Raw genomic sequence first — 18,667 nt, 5'->3', positions numbered from 1 at the left:
TTTTTTCTATTCCAATTACATAGCACACAGTATGAAAAAATACAACCATGTTTAAATTTGTAGGTGATTTGAATTACTTTGTATTTTATCTGAGTTTTGTCAACTTTGTAGCATTTTTCTAAATCCTATAGTGTGTTGGGTATTTAATGTAGAGTTGTTAGAATGTTTCCTATAGGCTAACATGACATTCATAGTGTGTGATGTATCTTATGAAAGCCTCTCCTCCCATCCTTTTTTTCCTCCCTTCAGTCATGTATTGATGTAGAATTTTAGCAATGATCAGATACGTGAAAACCTTTTTTTTTAAATTAGGTATTTTCCAGCAGATGCAACAGCTGAGATGCTAGAAGAATGGAGGCCTTTAATGTGCCCTTTTGATGTAACAATGCAAAAGGCTATCACTTACTTTGAAATATTTCTTCCTACCTCCCTTCCTCCAGAACTTCATCATAAAGGTTTTAAGTAAGTATTTATATCTCTTGAGACATTCTAGAATATCGCAGGACATGTTGATACAGGCAAACAAGTAAAGCAGTACAATAGTTGCATTACAGATTTTTACTTTACAGTAGTAGGTAAAGAAAAATTTATTAACTCAACCATTATGTTTATACTTGAAGTGTTAAATATAAGATTGTAAATACAGAATAATGCTTATATGTCACACCAAATAAGATGAGGGCTTTAATTTAAGAAATCAAGAGAGAAAGAATAATGAAAAAGGAGTGGAAAGCATTAATAAATAGGCAGTGATAGAACATTCAATTGCATAGAGTTTAGGGGAAGGAAAGTGTTTTCCTAAAACTTGGTTTTAACTCTCATCACAAGTTTTTTTCTCTTGGGTCCTTTTTATAATTTTCTTGGTAGTCTTTGCACCATTTTTAGGAACTACAGTGAAAAAATATTTTAGACTGTGCTTTTAAGAAAGAAAAGAAAAAAGACTAAAAGGATAATGGTAATTATCACTCTGTTGTGGGCTTATGCTTAGTTTTCCTCCCCCCTCCCATTTGCTATTTTATTTCTGTCAAGTCGGAAATTTTGTGTGTAGCTGTATATTTGTGAAAATTTAATTTTTTTATTTTAATCATTGTTCATATACAGTTTTCTCCTTTTTACTCCCAATCCATTCCCCCCGATTTTAAAATTCTAAAATCTCTCAGTTTTTTTTGACATTTTTAAAGATTGATTAATAGTATTAAAAATTTTTTTTGCCCCTATATTCTATTTCTTTGTGATAGTTTCCTCCACTATAATTTAGTTGCACCTAGCACTCTGTGGCTCATTTCTTTTGTGGAGCATTTCCTATAGTGCTAGTTAATAGCATAATTACTAATTGGGTTATTAAAACAAGAACGTAAGGGAGAGTTACAAGAACAAGTAGTAACAGGAAAACATTTAATGAGAAAGGCAGGAAGAGGTAGGAGAAACTTATAAACAGTATTAGATAGGGGTGGACAGTAGTTGCTTAACAGTGAAGTAGAAGTATTATGAAATTATTCATTACAGCATAAGTAAATTGAAAGAGGAATATTCAGACAAAAGTAATCCTTTGTTACATTTAGTTTGTAACTTTCAGTATTATTTTTTCTAGGTTATGTAGTTATCTGTAATAATAATAGATTAAAATGTACAGAGGATACCTGGCTTTGAACCATTTTCTATAATTCACTTGCTACTCATAACAACGTTTTTCTTCTTCAGACTTTGGTTTGATGAATTAATTGGCCTTTGGGTTTCAGTGCAAAATCTCCCACAGTGGGAGGGGGTGAGTATCCCATTTTTCCTCCTATACTTTATGGTTTGGAAATACATGCAGTCATTTGATAAGTAAGTTCAGTTCCCTAGAATTGGCTATTAGCAGTGTTATAATCAATTTTAAAATTTTATTTGCTGTAATCTAACAGAAGCAGACATTTCTTTATTTTGATTTTGTTAATATGTGGAAGTATATGAAGGTAATGGGAAATGCATGAAACCATAAGACCCTGTCTGTTTCCTTTTGTATCCTCACTAGCCCAGTGCTAGACACGTAGTGGATGTTTTCTATATGCCTATTGGATTAAGATTTATTTTCCTGTTTGCACTGTGGATAATGCTTTATCATTATCCTTCTATAAGTATTTCAACTGCTATTGATTTTAAGTGGGTGTCAGGAATCAGAACTTAAATTTGGAGATTAAAAAAACTAAGTTATAAAGCATATGTTAAATTAAATTATGCTAACACTGATTGCTCAAAAGAACATATGAATAAGAAGTATGACTATGCCACTTAGAAACAACAAATGTAGTTACTTATCTTTCTTTTTTTTTTGTTTACTTTCAGCAACTAGTAAACCTCTTTGCACGATTGGCTACAGATAATATAGGGTACATAGATTGGGATCCATATGTACCAAAGGTAATTAATAACATCTGAACATATACAACAGCACTGCCATCACTTTTATGTCCTTAAGGGGAAGTGTATTTTGTATGCTAATTCCTAGCTCCACATAAAATATTTTTAGATCATCAATACAAACAACCTACAGGGTGGATCCTTTATTTACAGAAAGTAACTGGGTCATGTCAAGATACCAAAAATGTGTAATTTTTGTTTTACCTATGTAGGACATGAACTATAAGTTTCAGAATGAGTAATATAGAAAATACAGGGTGTTATACATTCATACTTTCAAACAAATTTTGTATATGGTATTTGATTGCTATTATAGAGTCTTTTCTACTCTTAGGTCCCATTATATATTTCCCTAGGTTAAATGAAGTTAGAGTGTCTCTGGGTGCAGTGTTTTTAACATTGCATCTTCTGTATTGTTTCACTTGCAGTGGAATCACTAGTGGCACTTCAGGAGGGCTGGAGTGGGCATCCAGGTGATTCTGGTGCCCACAGTGACAGTAGGGCAGGGCTAGGGACCAGCAGAAGGCAGATGCTCCGTTTGCTTTGCCTGTGCTGTCTTCCTCTGTTGCTGGCCAGTAAAGTAATTTTCCCCCACCTGTAGAGTCCCTGTTAGTAATGGCAGATTTAAAATATAAATTCAATTATATCAACATGTAATTATTAAATAACAGATTAAAGTGCAGATTCTTAGGGGGAAAGGTCAGGTCATTGTTAAAATTTAAAGAGGGAAAGGAATTCACCAGAAGACATTTCTGTTTTGTGCCATTTAGAGAGGGAGAAAGGAGTTAAAACATTTCCTGTTTAAATTCAGGTAAAGAATAAAACAGATTACTAAGCAGTATGTAATTTGCTTCAAAACTGATCAAATGAGAATACATCTAATAACACCAACACACAACTTTTAAGTTATTTAAGGAAAGTTATTTGATAACTGTATATATTTTGAATTCTTTTCTTAAAGATATTTACAAGAATTCTGAGAAGCTTGAACCTCCCAGTGGGAAGCAGTCAAGTGTTAGTCCCAAGATTTTTAACAAATGCCTATGACATAGGACATGCCGTGCTATGGATCACTGCTATGATGGTTTGTAATGCGTTGTATTTGTTTTATATAGTTCTCTAAATTTTGTGTTAACTATACAAAAATTATATATAATCGTGTCAGTCTCTATCAGTGGCTTCGTCAGTCATTTGGTTCTTGGATATTTTCACTCCAGAATGTAGTCATATGTACTATTTATAAATGTCCATAACCAATGGACCTTAAAGTTAGAACCAAAGTTTAGAGTTTTGAAAAATTCAGAATGTCTGTAACAGTTTTATAGACCAGGAACCAGACTCAGATAAAAAGGTACTCCCAAAGTCAGATTGAGAATGATAAAGGTGGGATTAGAATTCAGGGCTCTGCACGTGCTCAGTATGAATGCATTCAGTGTAAATGTTCATATAAAATATTACACTAAATACTAAGCTTACTAGCAAAGTAATCTAGTGAAAGGAAAAGCATGACGGATTATTTTACTGACAGCATTGAAAGCAATATGTATTATGCTTGGATTTCAACATCATCATTCAAATAAGACTGTAGAACAAAATTGTCATATTGCTTCTACAGATGTCATTTTCTTAACTTATTTATTCTGTGTTTGGTACTTCTAGATTATGTTGTTTGGTTGATTTGTGTTGTTTCTGTGGAAAAGGCAGAATGGTTGTGAGAGTTTAGCTTAAGCTCCCTGTTTTTGCTGTTTCACTATTAAATGAATCCCATTTTCTTTAGGATATTAAATAAGAAAATGATACAAACTCTTGGATGTGTACTATCTTACATAAACAATGAATTGGAACTCATTTTTTAGGAGCTGCTGAATTGGATGGTGATTATTATCAGCCTCATTTTACTTAATATTGCTGGTTTTTCTAACACAGTTGTTCTTACTGGCAGCTTCATTTTGTATTAAATATGAATATTGAATATAATAAAAATCAACGATAATTCTTATGTTAGAATTCTAAACACTTTGTTGTGGAGTTGTTACAGTCTCTTAGTAGTTGCCCTGCTCTGCAGAGCCAACATGAATGTGGCTTCATTTCACCAGGAGGACAGATTCCTAGTGTGGCTGACATTCTACCTTCATCTGTGCTGTTTCTTGAAAGAAGATCAGCTTGAGGCAGATAGGCAGTTTCAAGATCTCTGTCCCCAGGGCTGTTTGACTTGATAAAAAAGAACACTAGCTTTTTGTCGTCCGCCCCCCCCCCCCCCCCCCCCCCCCGCCAAGTTTTATTGTTTGATTTGTTTTGTTTTGACAGTTAAAGATTTTTCTGTTGAGTCAAAATGTCACATATAACTGGTTTAGTCATTTGAACATTTACATTTAGAAGTAATAATAAAATATTTTAATGCACTTGTGTAAATCTTACCTCATATCCTGCAGTGAGGTATTCACTTCTTAAATCACTTAGGGAATGTTTATTATGCCTGATAATAGCACTCTTGGTCATTTTAAGATGATAATCTTAGTGATGAAAGATACTCGACTGCCTGAGTAAAAGATACTATTATTCTAAATTGAAAAATGTCTTTTTTTTAATTTGGTTTCAGTAAGTTTCCCTTATTTTTAGTAGACTGTTTGAAATCAGTTTGTATGAAATTCATTGAGGAATGTTTTTTACTCCTATTTAGAGGTAGAACTGATTTTTGTCAGCAGAATAAATATGAACCATATTAGAGATTTACATGTAGGCTTGGGCCTAATAACCTTCCCATTTTTACAGTATAATGTGGTTACTGATCTTTTTTACTCTTATACCTGAACAGGGTGGACCAAGTAAGCTAGTGCAAAAACATTTGTCTGGTTTGTTTAACAGCATCACATCTTTTTACCATCCTTCAAATAATGGGCGCTGGCTGGTGAGTATGTTCATTTTTCACTCTTAGGTTTTGGAATTTTTTGCGATAGGGTCACATGTAACTATTACCTATTATGTACCCTGTAAGGCATTTTCTATCCTGCATGTAAGCTTTGTGATTAAGTTACTGTGTTCATAGGACATGTAAATAAACTAATATAATACTGGTGATGTTAAATGGTGACAAAATGCCACATTCTGGCAACAAAATTGTCACCAAAAATGCCACCAAAGCATGACTCATCTTTTCAGTTTTATTTGTGCCATTTTTTTTTTAAGTTGTCTGGTTAAAATGGCTTTTCATGTAATGGCAGATTAATGTGTACTGGGAGTTAAAACTGAAATTCGAAACATATTTGTATTGATTATTGTCAATAGTTAATTGGTAAGAGTATTCTGTCTAGATACATTGTGCACGTCTTTGTAATAAGATTGTAATAGCCATTATTTTGAAAATCTTTACTTTGAGGGGTACAGAGGAACCATGAATATCTATCTGGGACATAGAACCTACCTTGGACTTTTTGTTTCTGTGTCCCCAGAACAAGTTAATGAAACTACTCCAGCGGTTGCCAAACAGTGTTGTTCGAAGATTGCATCGTGAAAGATACAAGAAGCCTTCTTGGTTAACTCCTGTGCCTGATAGCCATAAGCTTACTGATCAAGATGTTACAGACTTTGTACAATGCATTATTCAACCTGTCCTCTTGGCTATGTTTAGCAAAACTGGTAGTTTAGAAGCAGCCCAGGCTCTGCAGAATCTTGCACTCATGAGACCTGAGTTAGTAATACCCCCTGTACTTGAAAGGTAAGCGTAGCTTTACACGTTTGTTGAAGCCTCAGTGGTGGCTACAGTTATTCTGGTTATCTCTTCCCTCTACCCTTCTGCTTGGTTTTCTTTGCTGCGGCTTCTCTATTGCTTGTATTGGTACTTATACATTTTCCTGGAGGAGAAGCAACGTATTTTAACCTAATGATTGGTGACTTCATAAAGGTTTATTGGAGAGTAAAATTTGACATGATATGGATAAAATAAGTATTTTGTATTATTTGCACATTTTAGTTACTCAAGGTTTTGCTCATAAATTAAGCTCTGGCTGTTTTCATCAAAATATGGGTGTCACAAAATACTGAGAATATGACAGTGAAAATGATTTTGGATTTCTATTATTTCTTAGGACCAATGACGTAAGAAAAATTTGATTGTCTTTATTATTTTCATATCCTGTATAATCTTATGTGGATTGTTTCCACAAGGTAGACTTTACTGCATTCATTTGTTTTTTATGTTGAAACAGTAACAAAATAGTTCTCCTTTTGCCTCGTCACTCTTACAACATAGGCCTGATATACCTTCCAAGAGAGACCTACTCAGTTGTTTTGAGGGTTTTGAGAGCAGGTTACTTCAACTCACTGTTATTCCTCTGATGCCTGAATCTGACCTTTATGATTTCTTTCTAAATGTCTTTGTCAAAGGTAGTTTAGTTTTAGAGTCCAGAAGGATCTAACAGATTGAGTTCCATAAAACTCAGATTTGTCCAAGGTCGGTCGTGGGAGAATGCAAATGACGGTCAGTTTTCTGACTCGGTTGAGATAGGATAATTGGTCACATTTTCCTGGAGAAGGGTATCCTGTTAAAGATCTTAACCCAAATGGTGCTCCATTAAATTTGAGTAGCTTATACTATCTTGCACTGTCCTCATTGCTGTAAATATTCCAGTTAAGTTGTGCCTCGCTTTCTCAACATCTTAGGGTGTGCATGCAAAACTTCCCACACACATAACTTAGTTAGGAAATGGAGTGGAAAAGTTACGCAGTTTCTACTCTGATTTCAACCCTCAATATTTTTGCCACTTGGCCTCCATGTGGTAGCAGAAGCTAACAGCAGCAGTCTCTTGATGTTCCATTGAGAGAGGAGGGACTTCAGTTGCTTGCATGGTTAAAATTTTGGAGTTTGAGGGGTTTTGCTGTTTCTTTACTTTACCTTTGTTTTGCCTTATGTCAGTATTTTCCAATTGATGACTTATGCAGATACATTTTTATGAGACTGAAGCGCTATCTACTGTGCTAACGAGGCATCTAGAATATTAAGAAGGAACAATTTATTTAGTTCTCAATTTTGGCACAGAGTTAGTATTAGCATATTTAGTAATGTGTGCTTCACTAAGGTAAATACTTAATTGACAAAACTGACACCACAGTGTCGTTTTTCGAGATTCAGTTTTAATTCTGTTCTTTTTAGAAGTGGCATGACTACCTTTTTGAATGTTTTTCCTTTAAAAATGCAAAATGTTTTAAAAAGTAAAATGTAAGAAAATATTAAGGCATTTAGTTTTACATTTCCTAAAAACAACCTTTGTTAAAGAGTTTTGGTTTGATTTCTTTATGTTTTAAAATAAGGATAGGCTTTGTGCTTTTTAATTCAAGTTATAAAGCCTCCCTTGTTTCCTACTTAAGATGAACTTTCCCTTATATATCTTTTATGCGTAAGAGGAATTTAAAATGACTGCATTTTAGATTTTTTTTCCTTCCTATAGGATAGATTCATAAAGTTACATTACAGAGTCAAAGAGTGACTTGAGTGTCCTTGGGTCTTATATACTTAGTGATCAAAGATTGCATTTACCTTACTCCTCTCAATTTGTTCACTCTAGTGTCAGGGATATTCTCATATATTTCTGATAGTCGATTTCCAAGTTTAAAATACCAGTCCTTTTAAAAGTATAAAATAGAAATTTCAGCATTTTAGTAAGGTGGTTTTACCTGTAAAAAGAGAAGAGTGGTTTGTACTTGTTATTCCCGAATTCTAGTAGTGACTATCCTATTGGAATGTGGAAGTGGATTAGGATGTTTGAAATAATGCAGAATCTACTGATTTCTGACCTTGTTCACTGGGGAGTTTGCATGAACAAAGTTGGTGAGATGTCAGGGGTTTGGGGAAACATGTAGCTTTCCTTTATTTCCTTTATTTGTGTGGTTCTGTTAACTTTGAGAGCAAATAGTCAAAATATCTTCTAGCTACAAACCTTTTAACCAAAATACATTTTATGAATTTATTGTACTTAGAGTATCATGTATGGTTATCTGCGATGTAAATTTTTTAAAATTCTATTTTCAAATTGTAGAACATATCCTGCACTAGAGACTTTAACAGAACCTCACCAGCTCACAGCTACTTTAAGTTGTGTAATTGGAGTGGCCCGCAGTTTGGTATCAGGGGGCAAATGGTTTCCTGAAGGTCCAACACATATGCTACCTCTGCTGATGAGAGCGTTGCCTGGGGTGGATCCAAACGACTTCAGTAAATGCATGGTGAGCATATTTATGACTCTGTTTGATATCCAAGTGATAACGGTGTAAGTGGATATCCTGTTAATTTTTTTCAAAGACTCTTTAGAACTTAGTTAATATATAATTTGTTAATGGTAACAGAATTATATCTGTAGATGCCTAAGTTTAGGTCTGTGGATGGTAAGTTGATCTCTAACATCTTCCTTTGTAAGTAACTTGTAATTACCTTTATTCATTTAATGATCACTTGATGTTTTAAAGCTACAGGGTCTGGCCTTGCTTGAATGTGGTTGGTAGAGTAAGAATATGGGTGTAACAATTTATTGTTTTAACTTGAACATTTTCACCTAAAATGTCATATGGTGTGCTTGAGTGTGACGTTACAAAATTGCATGCTTATGATTTTGTAATAAAAGATTTTATAATAAGAAAGCAGTGTTATTTGTGTCAGACCCTGTATATTTACTATTTTCCTTAAGCAGAGACATTAAAAATTATATGATCATTTGCACTTACCTTCATCTACACAGGTGACAAGGGAGCATGGTACAAGTTACTAGGTATAGAATGCCAGATCCTGGTTATACACACATCTCCCGACATTGCTCATCTTCCCTTCTCTCTAGTTTCTGCATTAGCTAATTTACCCTTAGTTACGGTTACATTTTCAGGAGGGAGACAGAGTAACCTCTGAGTGACAAAAAAGGTTGGAGAACTTTGTGCTTAAATCTAATAAGTAACTACAGGAAAATAAATGTAGTATAATTTCATTACTGAAGTAACAGCTGGTTCATTTTGAGGAACCCTAAAATGTTCGATTCTAAGTGAAAAATTTCCAGAAACATTGTGGGATTCCCTCAAGATAATTTATTTGGGTAAATTACAGTATGCTTGTACTTTTGAACTAGAACTATGTAATTAATGTTAAATTTGTTGCATCTCCCCACAGATTACATTCCAGTTCATAGCAACGTTTTCCACTCTGGTGCCTTTAGTAGATTGTTCATCTGTACTACAAGAAAGACATGACCTCACAGAGGTAAGGATGCCTTCTGGTTGTAAAGGAATTGATTTTCTAAGCTCTAATTTTTTATTGTGTATGCATAGCAATATTTGCTAGTTTCAGAGCAACTTTGGATAGGTGCAAACAAAATGACTGTTTTGGGACTACATTATACAAATGGAATCATGTCATCTTTGCTATTTTGCCACCCAGAGGTGTATTTCAGTTTGTCACTTTTTAATGTTTTGTTAAGCAGAGATGGTGCTGTTTTGTTTTTTCATTTTCTTATGTTAGTAATAAATCTATTGAGGGGATTGGCATCTAATGAAGAGAGATTTTCTTTATTACTTTCTGGTTCTTCTACAACTGTTTTCCTTTTAATTGTGGGCATATTACTACTTGACTTTTGTCATTTAGATGTTTAAGTAGGGAGGGATAAGCCTTTACACATACACCAGAAGTTTGAAACAGTTTGAAAAATGTAATTGATAATAAAAATGGCTGCTCGACTTCTGGTTTGGCCCTTATAGAATACGTGATTTCTTATTTTGGTGCCTGGAGTTATTCTAAATTGATATGTGATTATGGTGTTATTTCTCACAGTACACAACACAGTTATTTAGTGTTATATCTATATAGTAGACCATATTTGAGTTTTGTTCAGAGAAAAAAATCAAAGGCTATTTTTAATTTTTCTCCTCATAATGTTATAGGTGGAACGAGAACTGTGTTCAGCCACAGCTGAATTTGAGGATTTTGTCTTACAGTTTATGGACAGGTGAGTATGTACTTCAGACCTGCCCTTTATCTGAATCTCAAACAATGATTGTTCTATCCCAGCGGCTTTAAGCTCTTCCTTAATTGGCATGTTCTAACAACTACCTCAAGGGATGGTGCTTCTGAAGTTATAACAGGACACTTGATTTGTGAGCCCTGTGCAAATTCAGTAGCTGCCAATTGAACAGTTATAACAGTAGAGGTTTGTCCAGTCATTAAAAATGTTAAACCAGTTTTTAGTTGCTAAAATTATGCTTTCTTTCTTTGCATTATTTAGATGCTTTGGACTTATAGAAAGCAGCACATTGGAGCAAACAAGAGAAGAGACAGAAACTGAGAAAATGACTCACCTGGAGAGTTTAGTAGAGTTAGGTCTGTCTTCTACATTTAGTACAATCCTCACACAGTGTTCCAAAGAAATATTTATGGTAAGAATGCATTACTACAGGAAAATTAAATTATAATCTTGTAATTTTATTCGAAGTTATAAAAATAAGCTACTTTAACTGTGTATATCAATGTCAGTTTACCCTTTTCATACTAAAATTTGGAAGAGATACACAATTGATGCTCATTATTCACAAAATCCATATTTGCAAATTTATCTACTGGCTAAAATTTATTTGTAACCCCTAAATTAATACTTGCATTGTTTTTGTGCAGACATGTAAACATGGTAAAAGTTTGAGTTGGACATGTTTCTGGCTAGGGTTGAGTAGGTGATGCTCTGCCTTTTTGTTTCAGCTCTCATACTGTAAACATGTTCTTTTTGTGTCTGTCTAGTGCCACTTTTTTACGTTTTTGTGTTTTTTGTTGGTGATTTTGCTGCCTTTTAAAAATGGCTTGAAGAGCAGTGCTGAAGTCATATCTAGTATTCTAAGCATAAGAGAGTTGTGACATGTCCAGTGGAGAAAATAACATGTTTTAGATGAGCTTTGTTCAAGCATGGGTTATAGTGCTATTGACTTTTGAGTTCTGTGCTAGTGAATCAAGAATACATATTAAATAAGTTGTCTTTTCTTTTCAGTTTTATTTGTTTATTTTTAGAAAGAGGATAAGGGAGGAAGAAAGAGAGTGAAAGAAACATCAATGTGTGAGAGGTATGATGTGTGAGAGATACATTGATCAGTTGTCTCTCACACACCCCCAACTGGGGACCTGGCCTGCAACCCAGGCATGTGCCCTGAGTGGGACTTGAACCAGAGACCCTTCAGCTCATAGGCCAGCACTCAATCCACTGAGCCACACCAGCCAGGGCTAAAGTAAGGTGCCTTGAAACAGAGACATATTAACACAAAATTCATCATTTGATGAAAATATATCCAGAGCCTTGTAGCAACTTAATCCTGTATTTCCCCTAGGAACAATGGTTTTACTAGCTAGCAAATTAGTATTTAATAAATCAGAGCTCTCAGCAGCTTTACAGAACATAACTACTATAAACAGCAAGGATTAACTGTAGTTTTTATATATATTTTTTTTTTAGATTTTATTTATTTAACGCCCTGGCTGGCGTAGCTCAGTGGATTGAGTGCGGGCTGCGAACCAAAGTGTCGCAGGTTCGATTCCCAGTCAGGGTACATGCCTGGGTTGCAGGCCATGACCCCCAGCAACCGCACATTGATGTTTCTCTCTCTCTCTCTCTCTCTCTCTCTTTCTCCCTCCCTTCCCTCTCTAAAAATAAATAAATAAAATCTTAAAAAAAGATTTTATTTATTTACTTTTAGAGAGAGGTAAAGAGAGAGAAGGAGAGGGAGAGATACATCAATGTCTGAGAGAGAGATCTATTGGTTGCCTCTCAGGCCCCAAGTGGGGACCTGGCCCAAACCCAGGCATGTTCCCTGACCGGTACTCAAACCAGTGACCCCCTCAGTTCACAGGCCAGCACTCAATCCATTGAGTCACACCAGCCAGGGCTAAGTGTGGTTTTAAAGTTTGGAATTAAATACAATTTGGTAGAATAGTCTTGGAAATTGTTTATACCATAACATGATGGAAATTAAATCCTAATTATAAAAATCTGGCCCTGGCTGATGTAGCTCAGTGGATTGAGTGCAGGCCCGCGAACCAAAGGGTCGCTGGTTTGATTCCCAGTCAGGGTACGTGCCTGGGTTGCAGGCCAGGTCCGCAGTAGAGGACACATGAGAAGCAACCACACATTGATGTTTCTCTGCCTCTTTTTCTCCATCCCTTCACTTCTCTCTAAAAAGAAATAAAATCTTTTTTAAAAAATCTAGCAAATTATGATGAATGAGAACATTTGTTGTCATGTTGCATTTTGTCAACATTCATTTCATATTGGTTGATATCTGTTATGTACAGTATGGTCTTTAAAACTACACTTTATTGCCCTGGCTGGTGTGGCTCAGTAGACTGACTGCTGGCCTGTGAACCAAAGGGTCATCGGTTCGATTCCCAGTCTAGAGTACATGCCTGGGTTGCGGGCTGGGTCCCCAGTGGGGGGTGTGCAAGAGGAAACCACACATTGATGTTTCTCTCCCTCTCTTTCTTCTTCCCTTCCCCACTCTCTAAAGATAAATAAATAAAATCTTTAAAAAGAAAACCAAACTACACTGTATTTCCATTTCTGTTTCTTTTCCCCTCATCTGAGATCATCACTGTTCACTTTGTTTATACTGGTGAAAAGCTAACCTGTTTTAGAGCTTCATGAAATATTTACTAAGATTATACGAGTATAAAGAAATTAACATAAGTATTTTATTTAATGGAAATACTTTAAAGGGAGTTGTTTATAATTTTTAACAGTTAATCCATGTATAGAGCTTTCCTTCATTCAGCAATTAAAATTCTCTGACTTGATTGTAAAATTAAGTAGACTGCTTCAAGTCTTTTGGATTAGAGATAAATGTTTATAGTTGTCGGAATGACAAAATGTATATATTGGATATTCTAAAAAATGTTCTTTTCTTATATTAGACTAGTTGTATTCGCTTCCAGAAGTTGTAATTTTGTGTTTGGTGTTTCTGTAGCAAATCAAGTCTTGTGCTTCAGATATTTCATTCACGTAAAGGGTTGTGCGAAGATTGTTCATAGACATGAATGTAACATAATTAAGCAAATCATATAAATTCTGATGGCTAAAAATTTCCTACTTGGTTACTTTTAATACAGTGTGTGCATCTTATAAAATATTTTATGTTTAATTTTCTTTAAAATGCTGATTAGACATTTTCATTTTTTATGTATCTGAACCAGGTGGCCCTTCAAAAGGTTTTTAATTTTTCTATTTCACATATATTTGAAACAAGAGTAGCAGGCCGTATGGTGGCAGACATGTGCCGTGCTGCTGTGAAGGTGAGTTTGGTTTTTTTGGACTAATAAATTAATGAATTAGTAACCAATCAGTTTATGTGGTTAATTATTTTAGATGTGCTTGTTGTACTTATAATATGTTGTTCTTTTAGTAGCTGCTTATGGCCTTCATTTGTCACTGAAAATAGTGCTAGTGCAAACTTTGTGACTATTAAATACTTGTACTTTTCAAAAAAAAACCTTACAAAATTAAATGTGTTTTCAGTGCTGCCCAGAGGAATCTTTGAAGCTGTTTGTTCCCCACTGCTGCAGCGTTATAACTCAGCTTACAATGAGTAAGTCATAAGGGCATCATTCTGTATTTATAACTTCAGATAAATGTTTTCCTTGGTTTCAGGAACTCTGTTGATGACAACAGTTTCTTTAAGCTCTTCGATAGTTTAATTTTGCAGTTTTGGGGAAAATTGCTCAAAATAAGGTATTACCATGTTGATAGGTAGCCCTCAGAATTTCTATGGTAGACCATAGAAATTTTACTTTGTTAATGAATATTTTCATACATATGAGACCCAGTCAGAGGTTGCCATAAAAATACCAATTATTTTGTGATATGTGCAGGGTCAGACATTTTGGCTGATGTGTTTGTTTTCTTAAAAAATGAGTTTTTCCCTCTTTTGGTTCAAGTTCAGCTTACCAAGGAAGGTATTGAAAAGTCTCCCTAGAAGAGACTTTTTTGGTTATTAGAAATATTAAATATAAATATTTTAAAAAGGATTCATTTAGTTGGATACATAGATTTTTCTTTTTGCCCCTCTGATGCCATTTTACCTTTTTTAGATGATGATGTATTAAATGAAGAAGAGCTAGACAAGGAGTTACTATGGAATCTTCAACTTTTGTCTGAGGTATTGTAAACCTTTGGAATAAGAAAATATTACTATAAAAATGTTGGCTTGCTATTAGGATTTATTCTTTTCTGCAAATTTGACATTAAAACATGAAAAGTCATAAGCCTTAAATATTTCTTGATATGGCTGCAGAAAGTCAGATAATGTCATTTTCTTGTTATCAGAGTAGTATAATTGTTGATTACTTTATGTTCAGTTCTGGACTTTTTACTGATTAATTCTAGTATGGGTAATTCATGAACTGAAAAGTGTTTTGGATTTGGGAATCCTTTTTTTCTCTCTATTCTAAATTTGGCCATCAATCAAACTTCAAGGGTTTGTTGTTGTTGTTGTTGTTGTTGATGGGTTAGTTCAGGAACCAAAGAATACAGAAATACAATTAAGTTAATTTTGCCTCCTGAAGGAAGTAGACACTTTTGAGAAGGATGGTACCATGCCATGGCACATGAGAGCCCAGGCTCAGAAAATGAGTTTTGCTCTTAGAAAGCAATAAATTGTTAGAATATAATTAAAGTGGAAGTTCTAAAATGAATTAAATTATAGTGGCCAAACATTCACCTTTACATTAATTGTTGATTTTTGATCTGTTAACCCACATATCTTCAACTGTTTCTTCCTTTTTTTTAGATTACTCGAGTAGATGGGAAGAAGTTGCTTCTTTATAGGGAGCAACTTGTAAAGATTCTCCAAAGAACCCTACATTTAACCTGTAAGCAGGGTTACACTCTGTCCTGTAACCTTTTGCATCACCTTCTTCGTTCTACTACGCTCATCTACCCTACGGAATACTGCAGTGTGCCAGGTGGCTTTGACAAGCAGCCTTCTGACTACTTTCCTATCAAGGCAAGCATTTTCATGATTGAGGATTCAAGGATAGAGTCAGTTATTTTCCTAAGGGATTCAAAGTATGTTTTTTTTTCCTTGCTGTGTATGAAGGTGTCACTTCTTTATTTTTAAAGTATATTATGAAAACTTACTGGATTGTTAGTTTTGAAGATCTAATTGGCTTTATTAAGTGATTCCTGAGTTGGGACAGCATCCCTTCCGGCAACTGTAAGGGCGCTCCCTGGAATGTTTTCAAGTTCCAGCGTAGTACTGGAGCTAACTCCAGTTTTCTTCTTTTCTGTTTTTGTGCGCGATGGCGCGATATGCCACATCTAATCTCTGTAATTCCACATAATGTTATTGGGGAACACAGTAGACTCACGTAAACTTACTCTCGTAACTAAACTAATATTTGAGGGGTTCTTCAGGGAGTTATTTAATGAAGGGGTAGTATGTTTTCATGCCCTTTTCTTGCTACCTTAGATTTGGAATACTCATACATATTCTTTAAAACATTTTAAATTATGTAAATATGTTTGTTTTTTTTTCAACTTCTTGATCTGCTGAACAAATGCTGTTCTTTTCTAGGACTGGGGTAAACCTGGGGACCTTTGGAACCTGGGCATCCAGTGGCATGTTCCTTCTTCCGATGAAGTAGCTTTTGCTTTCTACCTGTTGGACTCTTTTCTCCAACCTGAACTCATCAAACTCCAGCTTTGTGGGGATGGAGAACTCGAAATGTCTAGGTTAGCTTTAAAAAAAAGTAATAATAATTAATTGGTGTTTGTTTTATGGTTGCAAACTAAAAAATCATTTTTGTGCCTCTCCTATGTCATATCTGATGTGTTCGTGTTCATTGTGTTTTGAACATCTCCATAAGTGACATTAGAAAATAGTGTAATACAGCATTGTTTAACAGAAATTTTGTCATACCATTTAAACAGTTCAAATGGAAAAGCAGGGTTTTTTGTAGTTTATAGTGCTTTCTACTTAGCGGTTTCACTTGTGCATCTTTCAGGACGAGTGTAGGTATGCCCCCTTTGAAATGAAATTCCTGCTTTTCTAGATTCAGCTTAGATTTACTGGGTTGTATCCTCTTAGCAATTCATGTTATTGACATGAATATTACTTAACAGGAAAAGCATTATGATATAATTTTTCTCTCCTGCTGGGGGCTTTTATAAGAAACAGTCTAATCTGAGGTCATTAGACTTCTATAGTTTGGATCTTTGAAAGTTCATAAAATAATAGTAAGAAAATTATTATGTCAAATACGAACTTTTAATAGCAAATTCAGTAGAAATGAGATTGGAGGAAGAAGCAGGATTGACTTAATGTCAACTATGTATTACAAAACTGCCTTTTGAAGTAAACATTTAGCTATTCTGTTTTTAATAGATGGGGTATTCTGGGATATCTGTAAAAATGTTTTTGTTTTTGTTAAGGTAAACATGATTACATTCAGAATTGTTTCATAAAGGGTATTTAGTTGTTACTTGTGATTATTTAAAACTTGTTTAAATATAAACAGGTCTTTTTTTGTTTTTAAGATTTGTTTGTTTGTTTGTTTGTTTTTAGAAAGAGGGAAGGGAGGGAGAAAGAGAGGGAGAGAAACAATGTGTGGTTGCCTCTCACACACCCCTACTGGGGCCCTGGCCTGCACTGCCCTGACCAAGAATCGAATGGCCTGGTTCACAGGCCGTTGCTCATTCCACCAAGCCATAGCAGCCAGGGCTTGGCTTTTTCTTAAAGAGGGATTTGGAGTCTCCTGAAATGTGAAAATACCATTTTCTTTTCCAGAGATGATGTTCTACAGAGTCTGACTATAGTGCACAACTGTTTAATTGGTTCAGGAAATCTCTTACCTCCATTGAAAGGAGAGCCAGTCACTAATTTGTAAGTAAAAATAGTTACTTTACATATTTTGCTGTTTTTCCATTTTGCATATTTTTAAGTCTTAGTAATATAACGAGCCCCTGGTTTTGTGATTACTGGTGTTGTTTCTGTATCCTTTAACCTTTTTTTCACTGCTAGGCAACAAATATCTGAGGCACAATCTGGTCTATAAACTTTAAGGCTTACTTAGACTTTATATGGTGCCAGGACAACTTTCATTGTAAATGAGTTTTAAAATATGAAGTTGGAGGTATTTAAGCTCATCTGTTAGTGTACTGAGTTAATTAAGATAAATACTCCTCTTTAAAAAAGGAAAGAAAAATACTAGTTTGTTTGCAATCAATGTTGGTTAAAAGATTTGGTAGCAAAAAAACTAGGGTGTTTTTTAATAAAAATTTGTTCAAAGTTATTCATTATGATTTTGAACTTTTAAATCTGATGAGTTGCCCTTATGAATTTAAGTGCTTTTCAGAGTATTATTTTGTCTTGATTTAGTCCATGGTTAATGCTACCATTTAAGTTGGAAAAAATTGAACAGAAATCAGCAATGTGTAACTTTAGCCCTCTTAGTAAGTAGATAGCTGCTAGTTTCGGTGTACCATCGTAGATCGTTTTCTGTCGACATCGACATCTCGTTCTCACCAGTATAATGAAAATCACATAAAAATGAGTAAGTAATCCCTGCCCCCTCAAAAACCACAAAATAATTATTTGTGGATTTTGCAACAAAAATATTAAAAAGCTTCAAGGATTTGTTTTAAAATATGGCTTGTCTTCCCTATATTTGCATAATCGTTATTTAGAATCATACTTTTTCATAATTCCCACTTATTTCAATCTAAAAACTGTCTCTGGGCATTGAACTTTAGATTGCTTATTAGACATAAGGTGGAGAAGTAGGGTTATTCCAGGTAAGGAAATCTGTTTTCAGTTTACCTAGGATTTTACTGAATTTTTAAAAACTTTTGTTTCTTGTTAGTTTTATAGTTTGATATAAGCAATTTTACCACAATTTATTTTTGTTAAGAGAGGTTGATTTTAAACAATATTTTAAGTGAGACCTACAGAAATGGTTTTGATTTTGTTGCTGATCTTAACAGTGTAATACATTGAGAATTAACTTTTTTATGGCATGCTAAAAAGTGATTTCATACTTACTACATTAGTAAGTTTAGTTGTGCTTGAACATGCTGACAGTGAGAAATATCATCATTTAGTCCAACAATTTATTTATGAGCAAAAGCATGTACAACCTGTGTATATGATGATGAGATTTTTAAAAAATATATACATATATACATTTTTTAATCCTCAACTGGGGACGTGCTTATTGATTTTAGAGAAAGGGAAAGGGAGGGAGAGAGAGGGGGAGAGAAACATCAACTAG

The 18,667-nt window shown here is 34.5% G+C and overlaps 1 protein-coding gene across 2 annotated transcripts in view; it reads left to right on the top strand.

Annotated features, from left to right (window-relative positions):
- PSME4 (proteasome activator subunit 4) overlaps nt 1-18,667 on the top strand; it is a 93,387-nt gene that overhangs the window by 33,062 nt on the left and 41,658 nt on the right. For both annotated transcript variants that reach the window (XM_028516497.2, XM_036027945.1), the window contains exons 5-20: nt 313-462; nt 1,702-1,765; nt 2,326-2,400; nt 3,362-3,484; nt 5,216-5,308; nt 5,850-6,115; nt 8,433-8,619; nt 9,548-9,637; nt 10,315-10,379; nt 10,656-10,806; nt 13,595-13,693; nt 13,917-13,986; nt 14,489-14,556; nt 15,187-15,402; nt 15,973-16,130; nt 17,185-17,280. In XM_028516497.2, the coding sequence (XP_028372298.1) occupies nt 313-462; nt 1,702-1,765; nt 2,326-2,400; nt 3,362-3,484; nt 5,216-5,308; nt 5,850-6,115; nt 8,433-8,619; nt 9,548-9,637; nt 10,315-10,379; nt 10,656-10,806; nt 13,595-13,693; nt 13,917-13,986; nt 14,489-14,556; nt 15,187-15,402; nt 15,973-16,130; nt 17,185-17,280 (1,971 nt within the window). The remainder of the gene's footprint in view (nt 1-312; nt 463-1,701; nt 1,766-2,325; nt 2,401-3,361; nt 3,485-5,215; nt 5,309-5,849; nt 6,116-8,432; nt 8,620-9,547; nt 9,638-10,314; nt 10,380-10,655; nt 10,807-13,594; nt 13,694-13,916; nt 13,987-14,488; nt 14,557-15,186; nt 15,403-15,972; nt 16,131-17,184; nt 17,281-18,667) is intronic.

This window comes from Phyllostomus discolor, chromosome 6 (genome assembly GCF_004126475.2).
Source record: "Phyllostomus discolor isolate MPI-MPIP mPhyDis1 chromosome 6, mPhyDis1.pri.v3, whole genome shotgun sequence".
Lineage (NCBI taxonomy): Eukaryota > Metazoa > Chordata > Mammalia > Chiroptera > Phyllostomidae > Phyllostomus > Phyllostomus discolor.
This window is presented reverse-complemented; position numbering and strand designations above follow the sequence as displayed.